We start from the raw sequence: 23,125 nt of genomic DNA, 5'->3' as shown, positions 1-23,125 counted from the left end.
TTCTATGTACTAGTATACTCAAAGAAATAACTGCAACTATCTTATTTGAGGTCAGATAGCAAACTACTCTGAAGTCAATCAGAGAAATTAAAGCTGTATTTCCAACATACCTTCTTTTCCACTCTCTCTCATTTTTTCATCTTGCTCTATTAACCATTTCAAAACTAGATGGCCTGCTGGATGTTCTGCAATGTGGAGCTTTAAGGGGAATAGACAAACAAAAAAAAACCCACAAAATTATTTAGTGATGTGGGTTCAAAATTCAGTTACATGTCTGGCCACCAATACTTCTGCTTGATTTATTCACTCTACCGTCACACTGAGTCATGACCTATGCTAGGCTAGTATCAACAGGTTTGATGTAAGTTTCTGGTTACTCATTTAAATTGACCATTTTAACTCTTATCTTTCCCCCAACATTTAACTTTCAGTAATATAAACTATATCAACCAACATTTCATCCACCCCTCCAAGAATTTAGTTCTTAATAAAGAGAACCTTCTGGTCTGTCTCTGCCAGAACTTCTAGACCTTTCACATTTCCACACCTGAAAAATCAACTACAGTATGGTTTACAGAAAGTTACAGAAAACATGTGTAGTTCACATTAAAATGTCATAAAATGTCTATCAAAGATTGTGAAACACGGACCTAAAACACAACTATAGAAATCTGGAGATATCTATTTTCAAAACAGCATACATTGTATTTTTTGTTTTCTAGTCTAGGGACACATATCTGACTGAGTTTAACAAAGTAGGGGAGGGGAACTCTTTGAAGAGGAGGTCATACTTTGAAGACAAACAGCTCTTATCTAAGATCTTTCCTTGCATGGAAATATGCATGCCTGAAAGGTAAGAGATCCTGTCCCTTTCAATGTAAACAGTCCAATGACCTATAAAACTTTGCTAAGTGCTTGACTGCACAGTGATAGCATTAGACTGTGTAACATGTTTGTCAGCAACCTTTCCACTAAGTATTTAAAGCAGTTCTGAAGATTGAAGATCATGAAGCACCTTGCTCTACAACTCATATGAAATGCTGGCTCAAGACACCATCTCTCCAGATGCACTAATAATAAACTATGAATTCAACAAGTCAGAAAAGAGTATCACATTTAATGTTCAAGTGCTATCAGCGCAGTACACTGATGACTTACATAAAGCAAATCAAGACCAAACTTGATTTCAGTAATGCAGAGGATCTGCAAGATCTCAGCATCTTGTCTTCTGCACATTACCTGTCCATCACAGCCCCCTGGAACCAGCTCTTCTGCTGCTAACGTAGCAATTGCATCTAGTGCAGGCTGGATGTCACCAGGAGCTGTTCTTAAAATATCAGCAACCAAGACAAAAGTGGCTTTGTCTATCACTATTTCTTGGGTATGTTCTTGCAAATATTCTAGCAAAGGTGAGGAAATGGCTTCCAGGAGCTCATGACGACGGAGTTCAGTATTCTTCTTACTGATGAAAGAGACAGCACATTACTGCAGAAGATTTGCACTGAATGCACATCAAGTGACAAGAAATTTTAGAATGTGTGTGCTATTTGAGACATTTAAATTACTGCTGGATTCAAATACAGGCATTACTGTTCCTTCTGTTTCATGTACAATTAAACGGATGTTGGACACAGAATTTAAGAATGCATGGAGTGAAAAGTGTTTAAAGCTGACTGTCTCAAAACCTCTAAGTTTCTTCTTTTAGTAACATTTACTATTTCTTTTCATTTTGTTATCTCAACTATGGCAATATATTTTTTACACAGCTTGCTAGTCATCTAGAACTGCTCCTTCTTCAGAAGCTGTTAAGCATCAATGTCAATACCAGACTAAAAACAAATTAACAATTTCCATTCTTATTGCTAGATTTTGAGATATACTTTTATGCTACCTAAAGCACCAGTAATACATATTACAAATTTTCTTCTATACTGAATTTGATAGACGAGCTCACGAACAAAATATATCACAGTATCTGCTCTTTACAAAAGGGGCAAACATGTATTATTTATATATATCTACATTACTTAGATTTATTATGAAGAAAAGTTGAAATTGAATAACAACGAAAAGTTGCAAGACTTCTTCTGCACTGCTAAGAAAAACCACGCAACCTTCACATCTGAGTTACCTATAGGCATTTCCATCTCCCTGTTGCAGAAGTGTGATGATTTCTGGAACAAAATGTGCAGGATCTCTAGGACTTAGCAAGTACAACAAGACCTTCTTTCCATATTTGTTGTTTATTATATCAGGCAAAGAAGCTTTTATTTCCTGTGGGAGTAAACAAACCACAAGAAAACATTAATGAAATAACAGCTCTTGGTCACTATCAGTATTGGAACTGTCAAAAAGTACCAGGAGAAACTCTAAATGACAGAGACATGCTATCTCTTGTTGGTAATGTCTCCATCTTTTTGGAGTCCTCATGAAAGAGAGGGATTTTGTGCTGAGATCTGCCTGAATCTTTACACATGCCAGGCGCTCAATGTACAGTTCCAATCACATATGGAAGTTCAACACACCACAGACAGACTTTGGTCCAGGATTAAGATTCTGTGGACCTGAGAGATGATGATAAGAAGTGACTTTCTTTCAGAGGATTTAAAGAGCTTAAAACCCTCCTTTACCTACTAATTCTCAGCCATACTGCCAACCCAGACAAATGATGAATTTTGCAATACTACCAAAAGTAATTCCAAACCAACAAAAACACTGCTCCCCCCCCCCAAAAAAAAACAACCAAAAAAAAACACACAAAAAAACCCAAAAAAAACCCCCAAAACCACAAAAAAAACCTACAAAAACCTCCTTGCTTTTTCTTCCTCTCAAGTTTTTTTATCTTCCTAAAGCTAATTTTTTTTATGGACAAAATTATAATCTCCATAAGGTATCTTTCAAGTCTAACTGCTCTTTGAAATAATTTTAAAGATTGGTTTCCTCTACAGAATATGCTTCAATGCTTGATTTTAAGATGCCCCCACCTCATCATCTGCTACTAGTTTTCATTGACTATCTGAAGAGCTGGTTTTGATCCTAAGATTTTTTTTTCTTCTTCCTGCCATCCTTTCCTCATTCTTGACCACACATAAACCCTGATGGGCCGATGCGTATGTGCAAAGGCCACATCGTGCTCTCCATTTTCTGTCCAGACTGATGTTATAGGATGACCAAACAGTAAACATTCCACTACCTCTGATAACACATTAATTCTTGATCTCAGATGATTCTGTCACTAAATGACATCTTGGAAGCTCAGTTAAAGACACAGTATCTGAACTAATATACTCTCCAGAAAGCAGAGTGCTTTTACACACTACAGGAATAGGTCGAATATCTCATTCTAGGAATGAACTTACTTCCTTAGTCCTTTCCCAGAAGTTGTTGTTACATTTCAGACCTGGCTCTGGGAACCAAACCCAGCTGCAATCATAGCTGAAATCCTTGAGTAACAAAATCCACCTCCACACAAATATGCTGTAATCACTTCAGACCCATTAGAGAGGCAGAGTCTAACAGCCAAATCCCTATGACAGCGTACAAAATCCCAACTGCACCCTACACAAAGTTGCACAAGGGAAGAATTGTTCCTACTTCGCAAAACAAGCCTCATCGGAACCACTTTCTCCTCATATTCATTTTCCACAGAAGATCTGCCTCATCTTTATCTCCCTGCCACTCCCCCTAAACCACCAGCCCTTACAGCTATAGCATGAGTACTACTGGAAGCAGATTATAACACGTACATCAATGTGAATTTCTCTGCTGAGAGTATGCAAATAGTTTCGCTTGTAAAATCAATAACGTACCATCATCATTCTGAAGTTTTCCATCGATTTCATCTCTAGAAATATTAGTAGAGCTCAAACTTCTTTGATAAAAGACATTGACTTTAAAGAGACTCCAGTCACCCCTTACCCAGAATGAATGTGTACTAAAAGGGAAAATTTCACCAAGCACTGAACCTAGCTTAAAAATTAATTCAAATAAATAATTAAAATTATGTCTGAAAGTGCTACAGTCTGCTAGGAAAAGAAAAAACTAATCATGATACATAAATATAATGACACAGAAAAGACAGGAAGTATTTAAATAGTCTAAAAAAGCAAAAAAGCAGATGGATTCCTACTTTCATTCTCCTATACACTGATAAACACATTGACACTATTTAATATACTATTTTAGGAGAAATTCAATTACTTACTGATATAATTAACTGCTTCACAAGTTTAGTGTCATCAATGCAATCAAATGCCGCCAGCAAGACCAGATGAGAAAATTCACCCTGCAAAGATGAGACATCAGAAACCACATGCAGTCATTTTTTATGAATATACTAACTGATTTAGAATCAAGATTTCAGAGGGTTTGTCTCAAACATAACGCAACATGAAGCACAAGCAAATTCTGACTACTGTCATAGAATGAGAGAAGTCCAGCATTTAGGTTTCTCTCCAAAAGCAAGGCTTGTTAAAAGAAATATGCTGTTAAAACAAAGGTCTATCTTCCATTTCAAGTGGGTATACTGTTTTACCATGTTCAAGCTGTTAACCTGATCCTACTGTATTATCAACATTTGAAATCATAGTATTTTCCCTACAGCAACATTACAGACTTTATTTCTATTGTTGATTTGCTTACAAGTGAACTAAGTCACATACAATGTTTTTGGAGATCATATCTCTGCAGTGAGCCATACAGTCTTAATTGCATTGCTGGAGATCAAGTCTCCAGTACACTCATAAAGGCCACAACCAATTCACTTGTATGTCAGTGAGGCTCTACATCAAAGTGAAGCTAGATCTTCTGTGCTCCAGTGTTGTGTCAGTTATTATTTACCCACTGTCTCATAATTCCATATAACTTATAAAATGAAACAATTAATTTATTATAGTGGAAAATTATGGAGAGAAAGATTACCTAGACCAATGGCCCTCAAAGTGGGTTGCACAAGACAATCATTATGGTGCAGAAAGAAAATATTTTTGGAACCATTAATAAAAAATAAAAATAGGCTCTGGTTATTTTTATCTCATCCTTTCAAATTTTCTATTATAATGTACACTGCTAGAGTAGTAAAGGCATGTGATTTATACATAAATATATACTTTGGGGATACATGCCCAGGATGCGATCAAAATGCTTGAAGGCCACTGACTGAGATCACAATAACTATTAGAAAATAAAAAAACCCAGAGCAACCAGAAACGGAAGTTTAAAAAGCTCTTCTTTACAGCTACGGTTTTGCCCAACTCCATGAAATCTGGTTTCAATTGTTACTATGCTGGTGCTGCAGACTCCAAGCACATGTTATTCATTAAAAAAGAAAACTGAATTCTTCCATTGTATTCCAATGTATTTTGAATCTTCCTGACTTAAAAAAAATATTGAGCATCTTCTAAGAAATACACATGTTTAGAGAGCCTTTTCAATGACATCTCAGCATATCTTGATTTTGATTCCTCCTCTTTATATAGGCTGCTTTACTCCCAACCAAGGAGAATTAACCAATGAACTGCATGAAGATGCAATACAAAGTCTGGATCAACAAAATAAAAAGTAGAAAGAAAACTGAGGAATAATAATGAATTCAGCCATAATGAAGCATACCACTACATGTAGTGCTCACAATGAAGCTTCTTGGCAGGTCTATAAATATTCCATACAGTTCAATTAATTTATACTGCTATTTCAAGACTGGTTTTATTAAGATCTCAAAACTGTTCCCAGTACCAAAGAACGTTCAAGCTAGCCTCTATCAAATCACTAGTTTCAGAGACTATGAAAGAAGTGGTTAATGAACACTCACCGTTGCTATTTTTTCAACGTACGTCTTCATAGTTTTTACAATGACTTTTCTGTCCTATCCAAAAGAAAAGAGGAAACTCAAATGAGCCTAGAATACCAGTGATTCTGAGTAACTAAACTATTTACACCTTTCAAAAAGATAATCTTCAATTTGCTTTCTAAGGCAAAGGCATCTACCAAAGACTCACACATATTCTATTACTTTACACCCAGAACCAGTATGGAAAGTTAAACCTGAATTGTGACCTGATCCCAGAGAGATCCTGTGGTATATTTACAAGTCCAGATCACCAGTGGGACACATGTCAAAAAAACATGGAAAAAACCACAATAAAAAACCCCAAACTATCACATATGTTCACTCATATTTTATCCCTTAATTAAGGAAGAATGCATTTCATCTCTTCATTTGGATAGAAACATATTCAACACTACTTAAAACTCTAACTTGGTTTAAACCCCTATTACTAGCAAGAATATTTTGCCAGAAAGGTCCCTCCCTGTATTTTTGGCTCTTGGAATCACTGCTCAGTCTTCTTTGGATCCATTACTATGCCTAGATCCTAGAAACTTAATTGGACTATTTTAATAAGCCATCTTTTTTATTTTTTTAATATAGAAAAACATAGGAGGCATTACAGTATTTCCAAGATGTGATGACATGTATTACACCAAAATAATTTCTGGACATTGTATCAGCTGATGAAACTAAACCACATTTCCTGTACCATTTTGCAAGTCTTGGCATTCCAAAGCCAAACATGGTTTCGCATTATGATTTCTTTACTGTCCTCTTCCTACTGTCAGTTTCACTTATATTAAGAAATCCATGGGATACATGAAATGCCAATAACCTTGTAGTGGAAAAATTACTCCATGTGTCACTGTAAAAACCTCTGCTAAAAATAAAAGGCGATGCTTCTGCTATAAAAGTTCTAATGAAAGCATTTGATTCACAAAAAAGTACTGCTTAAGTTTGCCAATAGATAAAGACAGGTCAGTTTTTAATCTTGCTCTCAAATTGTTAATTGCTTTAAAATGCAAGCAGAAGGTCCCATATGGGCAGTCAGAGAGAACTAAGTGGAAGGAAACCAAACCTTGGGAGTGCCATGCCATAAGCAGTGCATTGCTACTCGGGCTCCATCATGAGTGTGTGCCAGGTAGATGACAGCCTCTCTGATAGCTTCTATCATTTCCTGGGGAAGAAAAGGTAATAAAGCAAAAAGATCAAAGAAAAGGCTTGAGGAACTCAAGGCAGGTGAGGAAGAAAGAATTATTTTGTCTGCCCACATGGTACTGCTCTACACTCCATCACTGCCTCTACAGAACCACTCTCATTTCCCTGACCTATGAAAAACTGCCCCAACAGGAGTCCAAAAGACTGCAAATGACACAAGCTTTCTCTCTTTAATATTACACTATTCATCATAATCACGCCATGAAATCACAACTGTACTGAAGCTTGTCAGCTGTCCTATTACAAAAAATTCAAGAAAGGCTGCTCAGAACTGAGAGAGAAGATAGAGAAAAAGACAACCATTAATTTAGGAATAAATCTTTGAAGCTGATGCATATTCATACATGAATATGAGCCAGAAAGTAAGATGAACTACAGTCATTTAAGCAGCAGCTTATGTTATAAATCAGGTATTACAAGACATAGTCAGAAGTTTTGTCTTCATATCAAAGGAATGAAGTTCTCTGAAGCTATCTGACAATACCATCAGCCAAAGAAAAAAATCAAATCAAATCAAATGACACCCTCTTGGATTACTAGATACTACTTCTGTTACTATCCAATAGATTTCCTCGAAGTGCAGCTCCCACCGATGCTTCTTTCTATCCCTAGTTCTTCTTGCTCTCCAGCCAAAGGCTCCAAGCATTTTACCACTTATTTACAAACTGCTCAGCCACAACACAATTGGTGTCACTACCTGTAAGCACAGGCAGGAACAGATCTGCAGAAGGGGTTTCCAAACCCCGAAGAGCATGTCCATATACTAGCACATTTGCACAGAAAGCCAAGCAAGGAGATATGACCTTATTCCCCTGATTCATGCAAGCGAATACAAAAGCATTCTCAGACATAGCATTACATAAAACCATGCACAGGAATGCTCTGGGTTCTGAAGATCTGGACTCAGAATAGGCCCCAAATAGTCCACTTCCCTACCCTTAGCTTTGGGTTTATCAACAGTAACAAAGAAGTATTCAGGAGTCCAGTCTGGCAGAAAGAAGCAAGAGACAGCAAGTTTAGAAGGCTCTGCCGGACTTGAAGTGACATGGTTCTGAGCTGCAGAACCAAGGTGAGGCTGACAGACAGATCTTGAAGACAGGTAAAGTCAAACAGCATACCAGAGCTTAAACCATGTCACATCACACAGACAGATTTAGGCCTAAATACAAGAATATCTGACATAATTTTAAACCTGCAATTTAATACAGATACAGCAAACTAAGTTTTGGTTGCTGACAGAAGGGCCAATTTCATTGTATTTTGGTCAAGAGATTTTTGGACAACCACTACAAGTTGTTAAGAAACTACACACTGGAAAGCTAAACTACTGCAAGCAGTGGTCCTCACTTTAATTACATTCTCCAGCTACTGCAAAGGGTCATTTAGCAAGAAAAGAAGAAACATCAAAGTCATCTCACTTTTCTGTGATACTTGAAAAAATTCAAGTATCACAAACACTTGAAAAAGTTCACTGTAGCTATAAATCTCCATACAACACTACTCTCCCATGATCTATCCAGAATCATCAGATGTGTAGAACTCTATTAATGCAAGATGTGTATTTTTGTCTAGTTAACTTACAAAGTTTTCACAAGAAGATAAAAAACATTCCACAAAAAGCAGACAAAAAAGCAAAAGAAGAAAAAGAAGAAAAGAAGACAAAAAGCAAAATAAACATACTTACAGATCTTTGTTTCTGAAGAGCGTAAGTGAAGAAGTCCAAAAACACTTTATGTACCAGTGAGTGCTTTATCACTGCCTCTCTGTATTTGGAGAGATGAAAATAAGCAACAAGCTCCCCACAAACAATCATTTTAAATTATGTTAGCAATGCCTCAGTTGTATTTTAAAAAGTTAGGCACCATGGTGAGCAAAAAACACACAATCATTTTGGATTCAGATGTTTAACATTTGTGGAAGATTCTAACAAAATTTACAAATTATAGAACGTATTTTCTTCACTGGAGAAGCATATCTAATGCATTATGGAAATATATTGTAGTGCAACATTTCTACCAATTGTCTGACTGGGATAGAGGATGCTTTAACTCATAGAAGGGGAGTTCAAAATTAAGGGAAGATACTCATTATAACACCTGGGACAAAACCATAGACTATTCAGCATAGCAACATTACAGCTTGAAAGAGTATCAGTATCACTGTCATCTGAACTTACAAATATACCAGTTGTATGTCAGAAACAAACTGATTTGTGCTAGATTATCACACCTTCAGCTGATTTTTGTCCTTACTTTTGTGCCATTGGTGTAAGAATCTGCTTCATTTCATCCAAGATGGCCTCTCTCTTTTCAGGCTGAGCTTCTAGCACTTTATCCAGTGTTGGGGTAGCCGGTGTCTGAAACGAACACAGTACAACCAGAGGTTTAATCATACCAGTAAGAATCAGAGCTCATAGAAAATTACAATGCTTAGACCTTTTTCAATCAAAGGTCAGGAATATCAAAAACAAAATGAATTTTCTGCAAAACTAAAAATATTTACAATTTTAAAAATAAAAAGCTACCTTTTCTGAGTATGTCTGAAGCTGTAAACTTCAGCTTCCAGAAATCAAATATTCCTCATTAGCAAACAAAACCCACTTCTACAGCCTGAGCTGCTTCTTGCCAATTACATCAGCTCTTCATGCCAGACAGAAGGCAAAATACATAAAACTGGCACTGTGTTAAAGTGCTCCTGAGCTAAGCAGAAACCCTGCTTTAGGCACACATCAGAGGGCAACACAACAAGTTAATTAACTGAGAAGCTAACAAAGGCTCAGAAAATTCCAGCTCAGGAACAGCAGAGAGGGGGAATATTTACCATATACCTTACACACAGAAGTACTTCCTGGTATGTGAACAAAATAATTACACTGCTAACTCTTTTAAAATAACCTGCCATGAGAAGAAGTCTGATTCAATAGACAATTAGAAGAAATAGTTTTTAAACCATCCCTGTTACTTTTTAAAGACTACACTGCAATTTTTTATAAACCTACATTGTGCTGAATCTTGGTTTTGCAACACAATGTCTGGCTACTTAAAGCAGTTATGCCAAAAATACCAGAATGATGGAAGCTAACAGTGCCCTTCATTTCACAGGCTTTTTGACTCTCAGTATAAATTACAGCCCATAATCACAACAACATGCCGCTCTACTTAGTGCTGCAAAGTGCCTAACTAAAACTTAAAATAACCTATTAAGAAAATACAGGTTCAGAAATGAGCTTTTAATTTCTTAAGATGATTTTAACAGAAATCTTGCATATAAGGGAACATGTGAAAAAATCATTAGGGTGGAGTTAGTAATTGTGTAAAACAGTTCTGTTTTAGCAAGACTTTGTAGCAAAATTCCTAACTCTAATGGATACCAACTTTACAAGTCAGCAAAAATTAAAAACAGAATCCAAAAGAATGGAGGTTGTAGTTTTTAAGAAGGTTCCAACTGCCTGGTGAGCATCCACCAGAGACCTAGATTTCAGTGGAGTTCGAACTCAAGTGCTACAGTCTCCACATGAAAAGAAAACAAAGAAAAAAATTAAGCCTAAATGGAATACTGTTTGTTGATACTGGCCCGTTCTGCCCACATGCAGTTTTCACAAGACATAAGATAGTTCTGACACAAGAGTCATCTACGGTACTAATGAAGAATTGTGCCTAAGTCTTACCATAGCAAGGATGATATCAGCTTAGGCACTATGAGAACTGAAACTACATAAGAACAAACTGTCTTTGATGAGCAAAGCAAGCTCATACATGAACATAGCATATTTTACACAGCTCAAACTAAAACAACCCACAACAATTTCATCTAAACTAGAAATGTGCAAGTAATCATTACATTTAAACATGCTAAACTAGACTACCTTTAGACAGCTGACAGAAAGAAATATTATCAAAAGAAATAGTAGGTAAGATAGGACATTAGGGCATTACTAACACAACACCTTATGGGCTAAACTGTCTAAACTACAAAGTACTGAAATACCACCTTGTAAACCTGGAAAGTGTTCCCATATAGTTCTTCTGTCAGCATATTTCTCTGCTCCAGAATGGCTTTGTCATTATATGCATATTCCACCACAGCAGATGCTTCGGCATGACGAAGCATTTTTTTCACATGGCCTTTAAAACTTTTTATTATTTCTGCAACTTGTGCTTTTGTCCTGTTTTACAGGGAAATACAAATAGCAAGAGTTAAGACTTCTAGAGATAAGCTTACCTATTGATAGTCTTATTTTAGAAACACATTTAGGTAGTAAGTTTTATCACAGAAACCATGAACTTTATGAATCTGAATCAGCCTTATAGCACTGGGAAAATATGTAAAGAAAGCCAGGAATGTGGGAAAATTCCTGGGGAATTTTCCAAGGGAAAGGAAACAGTGAATAAATTCTAGAGAATAACAAATGCCATAGTGAAATGCTTAGCAAAGAAATTTTTTAAAAGCCAGTGTTTCACACACAGCAAAGATCAACTCTGACAATAAATCTAACCTTCTTTTTGGTCATGTTTTCCTTAGCATGAACAGCATTAGCTTTATTTCTTGCAAAAGGAAAAATACTGTTAGCAGCCCCCTGTCTTTACTCCATAATATTGCAAAGATGTTGACAGAGACATACTTTTTATTCATGGTCGATCCGCTACAGATTAAGAACCAGCATTCACACTGGAAATGAAACAACTTTGATAAGGAAATTCACTTGGGAAACTCACCCATACATAAGAAACTTCTTCACAATGTTTCTGGAATATTTTGACTTGCTCAATTCTATTAGGCTATCTAGAAGGAGTGAGAAACATTCAGCTTGCTTATTTTTCACTACATTAACTTCATTAAATGATAAGTCATTATTTAAATAAATATGAAGAGTTCACTAGAAATTATACATCAGTTCAGAAAAAAAGGTAAAAATATTCAAGAGAAAACAACATGGTTTGTTAAAATCCTTCCTAACCACAATACAGAAGCATATAAGTGAAATGAAAATACCTTTCAATTCTTCAAATGTCTCTTGCCTTTGCTTCTCATTACCATACTGAATAAAGCACTGGATCACCCGGGTTGAATCATGCGCAAACGCCAGCTTAAGGACAGAGATATTTTGTTACTCTAGGCCATTCAAAAAGCAGTATGAACCATAATTACTTTAATGTATGTGCTCTCTGGTAAAGTTTCATCCCACATGTAATGCCAATTATAAAATTAGAAAAGCAGTTACCTGCTTATAACAAACCAAGACTTAACGATTTTTGCCCCTTCACAAGTACTCTATCAAAGAGAATACAGACAACAGCTGCTGACAATTAAGGACAAGCATTAAGGTTTTCCATACTGAAATAAAACCATTTAATGGTATCTCCATTTTGTTCCTCTTCTTCATAATTTCAGAGTAAGTATGATGAAACAGCTCCACTTCAGCACGGAATATGAAAAGCTCAACATGCTCCTCACTGAAAATTTATACACTTCAAGAATAAAGCAGAAAGACTGTTTAGCATGATTAAGCATGAGGACACTAACTTCCCTAGAAAATTGCAAAGTAACAATTGTGACTAATCAAACCTCTGAGCTCCTGAACCCCAGCTAACATCAAATTTCACAGGACTAAAGCTACTTGGCAGCCTTTTACAACAGCCAGCTGACAGAGAAAGCATCCCAGGACTACTGTCCTGAAATACAGGTGCCAAATGCAGTCTCTGTGCCCTGTTTTTACTCTTTTTACTCAAAGTTTCACCATTTGTTAAAGAAAAATTTGTGAATTTGTGCACTAGGCCATTACTATTTTTCTTACCTTTTTAATTTTCCCATGAAGAAGCTTCTGTAGGTCATTCATCAGCTTTTCTCGTTTCTCCTTATTGCATTTCTTCCTAGAAGCAAAAAATATCTAGTAAAACAATTCTAACCGAGGAAGCAGCTTTTTTGTAGTATGATTCACTTATATCTATAAATTAAGAAGCAAGACAGTACAAATAGAACCAAGTTGGCCTCTGCCAATCCAAATTTATACTGTCATTAATTAACCGTGTACAGAGATGAAATTAAGCTGTTTCAATTCGTGGAAATCAAACCAGAATTCCACACTTTATTCTTTTTTTTTTTGAGTAAAAATTTCAAAAATATTTTTGAAACATAAACTCAAATTTGCAATCAGAGTTGCTTACAGGTCCAAAAATCTGTAAGCATGCAAAGCACAAACACTCAAAACAAGCAAAATCAACTTGTCTTGCTGACATGGGGCACCAGTTCTACAATTACACCCTCAGACAGAGACAATGAACCTTCACATAAAACTCAAGCAGTGATCCCACTGCAGGATCAGGGTGAATCAGTGCATGCTCTGTATTTCAGGGCTGAAAAAGCAAAAAAAATGCAATTTCTTAAGCAATTACTCACAAATTTATGAATTTTAGCCTAAAATACAAGTTCAATCCAGACATTCCTAGGAGCAGAGGTTATCATACTCTGTTTGATCTACCTAAAAAATTGCATGCAATGTTACTGCTCACTCAGGAGATTCAGTTTGGAAATACAGTTTTATATAATTACACAAGATGAGAAAAACAGTATTCTGGCAATTTATGACTAGAAGTCAACAGAGTGGAAGAAAAAAAGTCATTACCTTCTCATGCCTTCCCATATTTGTTTAGATTTTACAATTATGTCAAAATTACTTTTATCATTAATTTGTCTGGTTTGCTTTAACTCTCTCCTTTTCTTTTTGAAGTCATTCCAATTTGGCTTCTTAGAATCTGACCCTTAGGAAAAAAACAAATATATTTTCTAAGTCAATAAATAAAAGAGCAGCAATAGAATTCTTTACCAGTCTAAACTGTGGCAGTTCCATGACTTGACTTACTAACAATTCAGGACCTTTGCCTGCAGTTACCCAGCCAGCCATAAATCTTGAATAAGTATGCTAAGCTAGTAATCTAGACTACTGGGGGAACAAGGCAAACAATTAATTTTCCTCAAAACTGTCACAGGATGCACCACATAGCTTTGACTGAATTGACTGAAGATGTACTTAGCAGCTATGGCTGCCCCAATAATTCTCCCATTTTAGTTTACTTGTAATTCATGCATTCCTTTCCCCTCTCCCAAAAGAAGAACTCTAACTCAAAGATACATATCTGAAAACTCTATACGAGAAAAGAAGTTAAACCCTTTTTACACGCCTAATCTTTTTACTCAGGGAAATTCCTTAAGCTTGGTATTTTACTATACAACCCTTGTACACTGCCACACAATGAACTGGGGCAAAATAATGTTATAAAAGGGCCACAAATTATGCATTAAAGACACCACCCAAAATTTGTATAGCTTAAAGCACTGTTCATTGGTATTTAGCAGCATGTTCTTAACTGACGCATTCAAAAATCCATGTTTTCCTTTTTACAAAGCATATTATTGATTTTTATATCCCTCTCCTAAAGCAACAGTGACAAGAAAAACTTGTAATGCTTTGAGAGCCGTGCAATACAGAGGCTTTAATTTACTCTTGTGAATAATATTTAAAAGTTTACTTTAAATACTGGGTTTCCTTTTTTTAAAAGCAGCCTAATAAAAACATTCTGTTATTAGATTTTCAGACATCTAGTGCATATTCCATGTGAAGCCATTCTGCAAACATGCAAGAACAGCAATAATAAAATACTCGACATAGTCTACTGTGCTTCAAAAAAATGATGTATTTCTGCAGAACTTCAGAACCCCTCATTTAAGATCCCACTTCTAATTTTATAACACTGATTAACTGCCCAGGTAGAGATTTACTTTAGGGAAGAGGATGGGACAAGATGAAGATCTCAAGCAGTAGGAATTAATTTGAAAAATAAACCCATTTAAACATGATAAAACCAAACAACTATTTAAGCTTTCTGCATAAACACCAGAAAGGAAAAAAGCTGTAAAACATAAAAGCAGTGTTAACACCCATGATGTTTTTTTTTTTTCTCTTACAGGATATGACTAGATAGTCTGGACCACAGAAAGGAAATAATGTAAAGGATAATCAACTTTGTTTCATGAATTTCTGTTCCAAAGCTTATAGCAAGTACTTTTAGAACAGTCCAAAACATAGTATGAAAACCTCTGTGTTTGCAAATCAAGTGTAACAACTGCCAGTTTCTAGCTGACCACTAAAGCTGCCATTAAAATAAACAGAGCTTTAGGATGGTATGACAATTTTAAAATTTGCTACAGTCTCTTTTACTTCTGACTTCCAAGAAAACTACAAACTGTTGATTTTCATGGCTTGACTAAGCCTCAGGCTTAGTCAAGTGAAGTAATTTTTCCCACAGCAAAGACTAAACAGGAAATAAACCTGGAGTTATTTAGCCAATTTGGAAAGGCAGAAAGAAAGAGGAAAACCTAGGTAACAATGCGTTTTCCAAAACCTGGTTACCCTTGATATCCAGGCTTAAAAATCTGCTCACCTCCCTCTTCACCATCCTGGCACTTTCTCTTCTTTGCAAACTTTTCTGGTTGCTGTTTATTCTTGAATTGTTTGACAGCAGCTTTTCCAGGTCTTAACTGTCCTTTAACAAACTTCTTGGAAATGAATTTAGGCTTTTCTTCCTCATCTCCTTTGTTAAAGACTTTCTTTGGTTGACCTGAATCTATTAACCAACACAAAAGAAATTAAAATGCCATCACATAGCTACTGTTGCTTCAAAATAATAATAAAAAAATTAAATTACTGTAAAAAGAATTAAACTATCTTCTAGTAACAATTCTGTATTTAACAAAAATTCTTATGTGCTTCTCAAAGCTGGTGTTTTCACTGCAGCCCCTGAGTGTGTACGTTTTCTCTAGGGAAGTTCTGCCCAGGCATTATCTTCTTGGCAGTAGTGTAAGAGCTCAGGCATAAAAAGGATTATTCCATATTAACAACTTCACCATTCCAAACACCTAAGTCATCAATCCCCAAATCCCCACTCTTTCCATAGCTCATGATCAGAGTTGTTTCAACATCATCTGTTTTGAGGCAGCAGTGAAAGGCATCTTCTCAATCCTAACCCATAGCAGGTTCCCATCTAGCTTCACTTCTCAATTTTGTCTCAATGTAGGAACACCAAGTCTAGAATCAAAAGGTTATCAACTTCTAAATTTTAACTGAGAATATTTTAGGTGAATCAAACAGAGATGAAGGGCTTGCAATGCAACCTGTTTAAAGCATTTCAGCAAATTATTGCCTCACACAGTCAGTACAGTTTTGAATACAAGACAGAGTTAAAGAATGCCTGTGGCTTGGAGGCACCTCTCAAAGTCATCTGGTCCAACCCTCCTGCTCAAAACCAGCTGTCCAAGACCCCGTCTGGGTAGTTTTTGACTGTCTCAAATCTGGTAAACTCCACCATCTCCAGGGGCAACCTGTGCCCATGTGCAGTCACTCCCAGAGTAAAAAAAGTCTTCCTGATACTGAGAAGTAATCTCCTGTGTTTTAGTTTGTGGCCACTGTTCTCTGGTCCTGTCACTGGGCACTACTGGAAAACATCTGGCTCTGTCTTTAAACCTTCTCTTCAGACATCTGTACACACTGAACAGAACCCCTTCAGCCTTGTCTTCTCTCTGGGACAGGCTGAACTGACCCAGATGTCTCAGCCTTTCCTACCAGAACAGATGCCCTGGTCCCCACATCATCTTTGCAACCCTTCATTGGGCTCTCTCCAGCATGTCTGTATCTCTGTTGCACTGAACAGCCAGAGCTGGGCCACAGCACTTCAGGTGAATCCTCACCAGGGCTGAGGAGAGGGCAAGGTTCACAGCCCTCAATCTGCTGACAGCACCCCTCCTAATGCAGCCCAGGATGCAGCTAGCCACCAGAGCACACTGCTGGTTCAAGTCCAACTCCGACCACCAGGAGCTCCTGGGCTTTCCCCAGTATTTTCCAGTGCATGCTGGAGCTGTTCTCTTCAAGCTGCAGGACTTTGCCCATTGCCCCTTGAGGAACTTCACCAGGTTCTGCCATCCCATTCATCCAACCTGCTGACATCCCCCTGGAGGGCAGCACGACCCTCTGGTGCATCTAAGACTCCTGGCAGTTCTGTGTCACCTGTAAATCTGAAGATGCTGCACTTTCCCCCATCATCCAGGTCATCCATGAAGCTATTGAACTAAACTCGACCTTGTACTCACTCCAGGGGTCCACTGCTAATCAGTGGTCTCCAAAACGCATACCAGTCTCTGGACCCAGCCATTCAGCCAGTTTTCAATCCACCTCTCCAACTGCTCCTGCAGCCCTTAACTCATCAGCACCTCTGTGAGGATCTCAAAGGAGACAGAAAACTGTCAAAGTCTTTCTGAAGTCCAAGCAAAAAACTGCCACTTCTCGTTGCTCATCTGCCAAACTAATAGTTTCAAAACATGAATTTACCAAGAGAGAAAAAATAAAGAACTCCAAGCATGCCAGTACACAACCATAACCATTAAGTCAGGGCTCCTTCTGACTACCCTTCACCCTCTTACCATTATCTTTTTTAAATCTCCTTTTCCCATGCGGCGCTTTTCCACGAGGCCCTTTTCCACTCTTCCCCACGAACTTCTTTTTACCCTTGTTCTCCATCGCGGCAACACTGCAAACGGAGCGAGACAACATTATTGGACCGCCGCGGCTCCCCCGTGAGGGAAAGACAGCCTGCGCCTGCTGCTTAACACCCACTGCGAAAGGTGGGATACCAGAGGCCGCGCACAGGCACACAGGCTCGGCCAGGCCCTCCCACGGTCCCCGCCGTCCAGGCCGCCCAGCCCCGGGCCTCCCGCGGTCCCCGCTGTCCCGGCCGCCCAGCCCCGGCCCTCCCGCGGTCCCCGCTGTCCCGGCCGCCCAGCCCAGCCCCTCCCGCGGTCCCCGCTGTCCCGGCCGCCCAGCCCCGGCCCTCCCGCGGTCCCCGCTGTCCCGGCCGCCCAGCCCCGGCCCTCCCGCGGTCCCCGCTGTCCCGACCCGCCCGCGGCTCCCGGGCCCGCCGCTCTAACCGCACATGTGCCGCCCGCCTGCGCCTGCCGACTGCGTGTCCAGGGCGCCGCTCCCCATTGGCCGCCGCGCTGCTGCCGCGCGACAGTGCCGCGCCGCCGTGCCGTACAGCGCGCCCGGGCGCTCCCGTGCCGCCGCGCGCGTGGCGCCTCCCGGCTGCGGGGCGGGGACAGGCCTCCGGGAGAGGCGCCGGGACTGTCGCCGGGCACTACGCCCCCGTGAGGCAGCAGTGTGCCCGTGTGGCCAGTGGTATCCTGGGGGCATTAGGAACTGTATTCCCAGCCGGCCCAAGGAGGTGATCCTGCCCCTGTACTCAGCCCTGGAGTGCTGTGTCCAGTTCTGGGCTCCCCAGGACACGAGAGACGTGGAGCTCCTGGAGCGGGTCCCGCAGAGAGCAAGAGAGGTGTCTGAGGGACTGGAGCATCCCTTAGGAGGAAAGGTGGAGAGAGAATTCTGTTCACAGAGTCATAGAATGTGCTGAGTTGGAAGACACCCAAAAATATCAAGTCCAGTTCCTGGTGCTGCAGATATCACAGATACCCCCTCCCCGAATCACTCCATATATCTAAGAGCATTGTCCAAATACCTTCTTAAATGCCTCCATCAAGCTTGGTACTGTCACCACTTGAGGACCCTGTACCAGTGCCCAGCCACCCTCTGGGTGAAGAATCTTTTTCTGCTGTCCAACCTAAACTTCCCCTGACAGAACTTCAGGCCATTCCCTCAGGTCCTGTCACTGATCACCACATGTTTCTCCTCTCAAGATGTACCTATTAGCATAGGATTTTTTTTTTCTGTTGCGATTTTGTGTGATAATGATTTATTTTAGAGGAAGTACCATGTTCAGTTCTGTGCTATTTCCTGAACTCAGGTGTATTTCATGCTTTGTGGTAATATCCTCCTTTGTTAATGCTTTTATGAGTGTTTGATTAATGTACATTTGAGGATCTCTGTAATGTTAGCTGTATCACCTCAGCATAGAAAACTACCCATAAACTCTGAAAACAAGTCTCTGCTTCCCCTTGCATCACTGAAGAAATGCTAAAGAGCGGGATTTCTTCACAGATACTCACAAATGTTTACTGTAGAAAAAAAATCTAATTAAAAATGGCAATTCAAAGTAAAAGCTTAACACTGGCTTTTGTTTAGAGGCCATTAAACATAAGATTTATTATCTTAAGTTCAATTGAGCATTGAGCATTTGCTTTGTTGGCAGTAGTTTGGAATCGTGATCCATTGAATATCTGACTACAGACTAACCAGTTACACAAGGAACATCTAAAACCTGTAAAAAATGCTGAAGTCCAAGCAAAATCAGGCTGAAGTCTCAGTTTAGTGTTGTGAGATGACATGCCTGTGAGAAATGGCTGATCTGGGGAGGGGCAGCCACTGAAAGATATTTTTATCCTTCCCCCTCCCTTTTCTTTGTTTTCTTGACTTAAGCTTTGCTTCTTTTTCTTCTGTTGTAAGAGCTGAAATGAGGGATGCAGGACTCCAGGCAGCTCTCCAAAATGCAGTTTATTCCATCCAAGAGGTTACAGCAGTCCAGGGTTGTGGGTGTGACAGAGCTGTGCCTACAGCTGTCAGCTCTAGCTGCAGGCAGGCCTGGAGACCCTTTGGTTTTGGTTACATTGCATTATATACTTTTCTTTGCTGAGCATCTTAATACAGTAGAACCAATCTATACCTTAACTATTTTCTAATTACCTATATCTTATCATTACTACTATAATTACCATATTCATGTTACTATTCTGCAATCACTAAAAGTTAGTATATTACAGTTTAAGCTAGAAGTTTTCTTACAGTGGAAAATTTTGAGACCTTTTTTCTACTTGCAACTTTGCTGATTTGTTTGCCTGTGCTATCTTTCTGCTTGGTAAAAACATCTTGTTTGAGGTGGGTTTATCTTTTGTTCTAAGTCATAAAAACCTCTTCTAATTAACATACCCTTTGCCTCCTTGGTTATCCAGTAAAACTGGCTCAGCAATTCTTCTATATCAAAACTTGCTTCCATCTCTATTCCTTCATCAGACTCTACATTTAAAAATCTTTGCTAAGCATACATATCTGTGAGACTTTCTTGTCAAACTTTCATCCTTCCCAACATTCTGTAATTATGTGCATCTCAGTGTCACAAAAGTCAGTGTGGGTTCAACCTGGTGAGCTGAACCTGAACAATTAACAGGTATTTAATGCCCTCTTGAATGCTCACAGCAAGAAAGTAGTTTTTCTGCCTGACTTTCCTGTTGAACTGTTGTCCTCTATCCTGCTGACTCTCCAGCTACACTGTGACAATGAATCTTTCCTCAGTTTTAGCTCCCATTTGATCAATGCACAGTTGTAAATATGTGTGTTTTCTAATTATGAAATGTAGAAACATATATCTCACATGCCAGGGCTTAAGTATAAAATGCATGCAGTCGGGAGACTTATTCTTCCAACCTCTAAATGCCTTTTTTTCCCTCTCTCTTTTTTTTAGTTTTTTTTTTTTAATCTTAAGAAGAAAGCACAACATGCAGAAACTTAGTTAAGCAAATTAACACCAAGCAAATTAACACCATAGTTATTTCACTGCAGTTATATCCAGATGCATCCATGTTGGTTTTTGATATCACAGTTGTCATAATCATTGCAAAGAATTCTGTGGGTCTAGCACACACAACATGCAGTAAATCACTGTTTCTCTTGGCAGCTGCTACATTAATGATAAACACATTGATTTCCTATACTATTCCTAAGGATAGAATAGTCTAATGCCACTTCATATGGATATATATTCAAAATGAATTCTACTGAAAATGCAGCTTACCATTAATTGCTATGTCTATATTACTGCTTACAAAAATTTAAATGTATCTGTCTGGGGTGAATGTAAAAAAAATCAACCATATGCAGTTGATAAGCCACAAAAAGCATTTCTTACTGCTGTAATTTCTTGAAGATGAACCTACTACATGACCATGGATCCAACCTGACAGTGCTGTCTGCTGCTGTTGTTTTCCTCCCTCCCATTGACTTTCTTCCTTAAAAAGGTGTGAAATTGTCACACAAAATTCACAAGGTAAGGCTTTCCCCCATAAAAGATAAGTGTACAGATACTTTTAGAAGAGGTTTGAGACTGAAATATGAGATCAAGACAGCCATGCAGGTCAATAGGAGATACAGCAAATCTCTCAGCTGAGTTCAGATGTACTCCTTTCATTATTGGCAAGAGAAACTTGCCAGACTCTCGAGAACTGAACAATGGCTGCCTAGTATTTGGATTCGGACATTCCTGGATTTGTTGCCTTCTCATACAGGCCACAAACCATCAGTCCCGGTACAGACTAAATTTGGGAAGGATAAATAATCAGCTATGGGACATTGCATCAGAAGTCTCATTCCACTGCTTGTGCAGGGTAGAATGATAATTTCTGCAGGGTGCTGCTGTTCAGAAACAGCACCCCACATTAAACAGTTGGGGTTTTTTAAACTGTGTAACAAGGCAGTTGTTTGTTGTGCCAGCTTAATTTTATACTAGAAATTTCTCACCTGCTGTATTAAATGCTACTAGAAATAACAAGCCAGTCATTGTCTGATGCTACCTTCAGTGGTTTCATGGCCTCACCCAGGAAGCCCCAGCTGTTTACAATTCCCAGTTTTAGGGACTACTTTTCATAATGTCATAAACTATCTTTAAATATCTGCAAATGGCCATTGACTTGGAGAAAAATCTCTGAAACTACAGCTGTTTCTTAATTATTTTGAGCAGCATGTAACTTCCTCAGAGGAGGAGGGTCTGTTTTCTTGGGACTTTTCATTCGAACCAGTCTTTCAACAGCATGTGGAAGGCTAAACATTGATCCCATTGTGCTAGAGGACACTGCAGTTATGTTTTTGGTATTAAAATGGTATCTGCATTTCTGATTTGACTCTAGCTCATTTGTTCAGAATGAGGCATACATATAAAAATCACTTTGTGCTAGTGGATAACATTACATAGTGAGAGATCTCATTAAAATCTGTTCTACAACTCTGTAGATTTCTTCATTTGCTAGATGCACAAATAAAAATAGATATTTCTATAGCTTGCAATATCAATATTTCTCAGAGAGCTACAGAAAATGTGAAAGACACACATATCCTATAATTTTTAATTTTTATCAGACTATGCTGGGGAGAATTTACAGATACATTCTGTTTGACTTCTATAGGCATAGAGAAATTTTAGAACACTTATAAAGGATATGCAAGATGACTCTAGGTTCATGTCTCAAAATGAACCAAATTGCTGAGTCTATTGAGAGAAAATTGCAGTATTTAACAGACTTCTGTGGTGAGCCACAGGATTATCCTCTCACAGAGAAGAACCTGGAAACAGGTCCTGAATCTATGATTCAGGTTATGAAGCATGTATGAAGCATGAATGCTTTGAGCAGTATGAAGCATGAATGCTGCGTACTGCTCAAAGATCTTCTGGCATGTTACATTCACATCATGAACATGATGGGGGGTTTGTTCAATAACCTAGAATATTGGTAAGAATATTTTAAAAAGTAAGACCAGTGAACCTATGCGAGCTTACTGCAAAACAGTAAAAAACAAATGCAAAGAAATAGTTCTTTATCAAATGAACTCTCAGGAATAAAACTGAATCTGGTACAATTCAAGTTTAAATATTAGGGCAAACTAAATTTCAGAATAAAAAAAAGAGCTGGAAGGACAATATTCCCTTCTCATGTGACTCACAGTGATGCACAGCTGCAAACTGATTTTATACAACACCAGTAGGTCTATTAGGAACCTCTGTTTTCAGATGCTGTATTATGATATATTCTATCCATACCTATAAATGGATGAAAGAATAAAATGCTTCTAATATAAATATATAATTCTACAGTTTACAGCACCAGCTGAACTAAGTAAACTTAATAAACTCCAATATAGTTTTTATTTTACTCTGTAGTAAAAACTATTGGCAGCTTTTTAGCGTTTAATAAATAAAGAGTTTTATGAAATTGAAAATGTAAGCACAACCCTCAGCCAATGTATGTCAGAAAAATATCACTGGAATAAAGCAAGGAAGTCAGTTCTCTGTGGTATTATTGGATTTGTTAAAAAAACAT

General features: G+C 38.4%; 1 protein-coding gene across 3 annotated transcripts in view; it reads right to left on the bottom strand.

The window, feature by feature from the left end:
* PUM3 (pumilio RNA binding family member 3) overlaps positions 1–18,161 on the bottom strand; it is a 32,427-nt gene extending 14,266 nt beyond the window's left edge. For 2 of the 3 annotated variants that reach the window (XR_003945833.2, XM_030236946.2), the window contains exons 1-16: positions 17,988–18,076; positions 17,516–17,622; positions 15,484–15,666; positions 13,668–13,803; positions 12,840–12,915; positions 12,038–12,131; positions 11,761–11,827; positions 11,036–11,210; positions 9,298–9,401; positions 8,730–8,808; positions 6,906–7,004; positions 5,810–5,863; positions 4,205–4,285; positions 2,132–2,274; positions 1,240–1,462; positions 111–198 (exon numbers count right to left, since the gene is read on the bottom strand). Coding sequence is in view for 2 of the 3 variants with exons in the window: in XM_030236946.2 (XP_030092806.2) it covers positions 111–198; positions 1,240–1,462; positions 2,132–2,274; positions 4,205–4,285; positions 5,810–5,863; positions 6,906–7,004; positions 8,730–8,808; positions 9,298–9,401; positions 11,036–11,210; positions 11,761–11,827; positions 12,038–12,131; positions 12,840–12,915; positions 13,668–13,803; positions 15,484–15,666; positions 17,516–17,612 (1,699 nt within the window). In the remaining variant the exon portion in view is untranslated. Of the gene's footprint in view, positions 1–110; positions 199–1,239; positions 1,463–2,131; positions 2,275–4,204; positions 4,286–5,809; positions 5,864–6,905; positions 7,005–8,729; positions 8,809–9,297; positions 9,402–11,035; positions 11,211–11,760; positions 11,828–12,037; positions 12,132–12,839; positions 12,916–13,667; positions 13,804–15,483; positions 15,667–17,515; positions 17,623–17,987 lie in introns of all 3 variants that reach the window. The other variant, XM_030236947.2, reaches the window with a different exon arrangement.
* Between the last annotated feature and the right edge of the window lie 4,964 nt (positions 18,162–23,125).

The sequence above is a fragment of the Serinus canaria genome, chromosome Z, assembly GCF_022539315.1.
Source record: "Serinus canaria isolate serCan28SL12 chromosome Z, serCan2020, whole genome shotgun sequence".
NCBI classification, from domain to species: domain Eukaryota; kingdom Metazoa; phylum Chordata; class Aves; order Passeriformes; family Fringillidae; genus Serinus; species Serinus canaria.
Note: the sequence above shows the minus strand (reverse complement) of the source record. Positions and strands in the feature narration are given on the sequence as shown.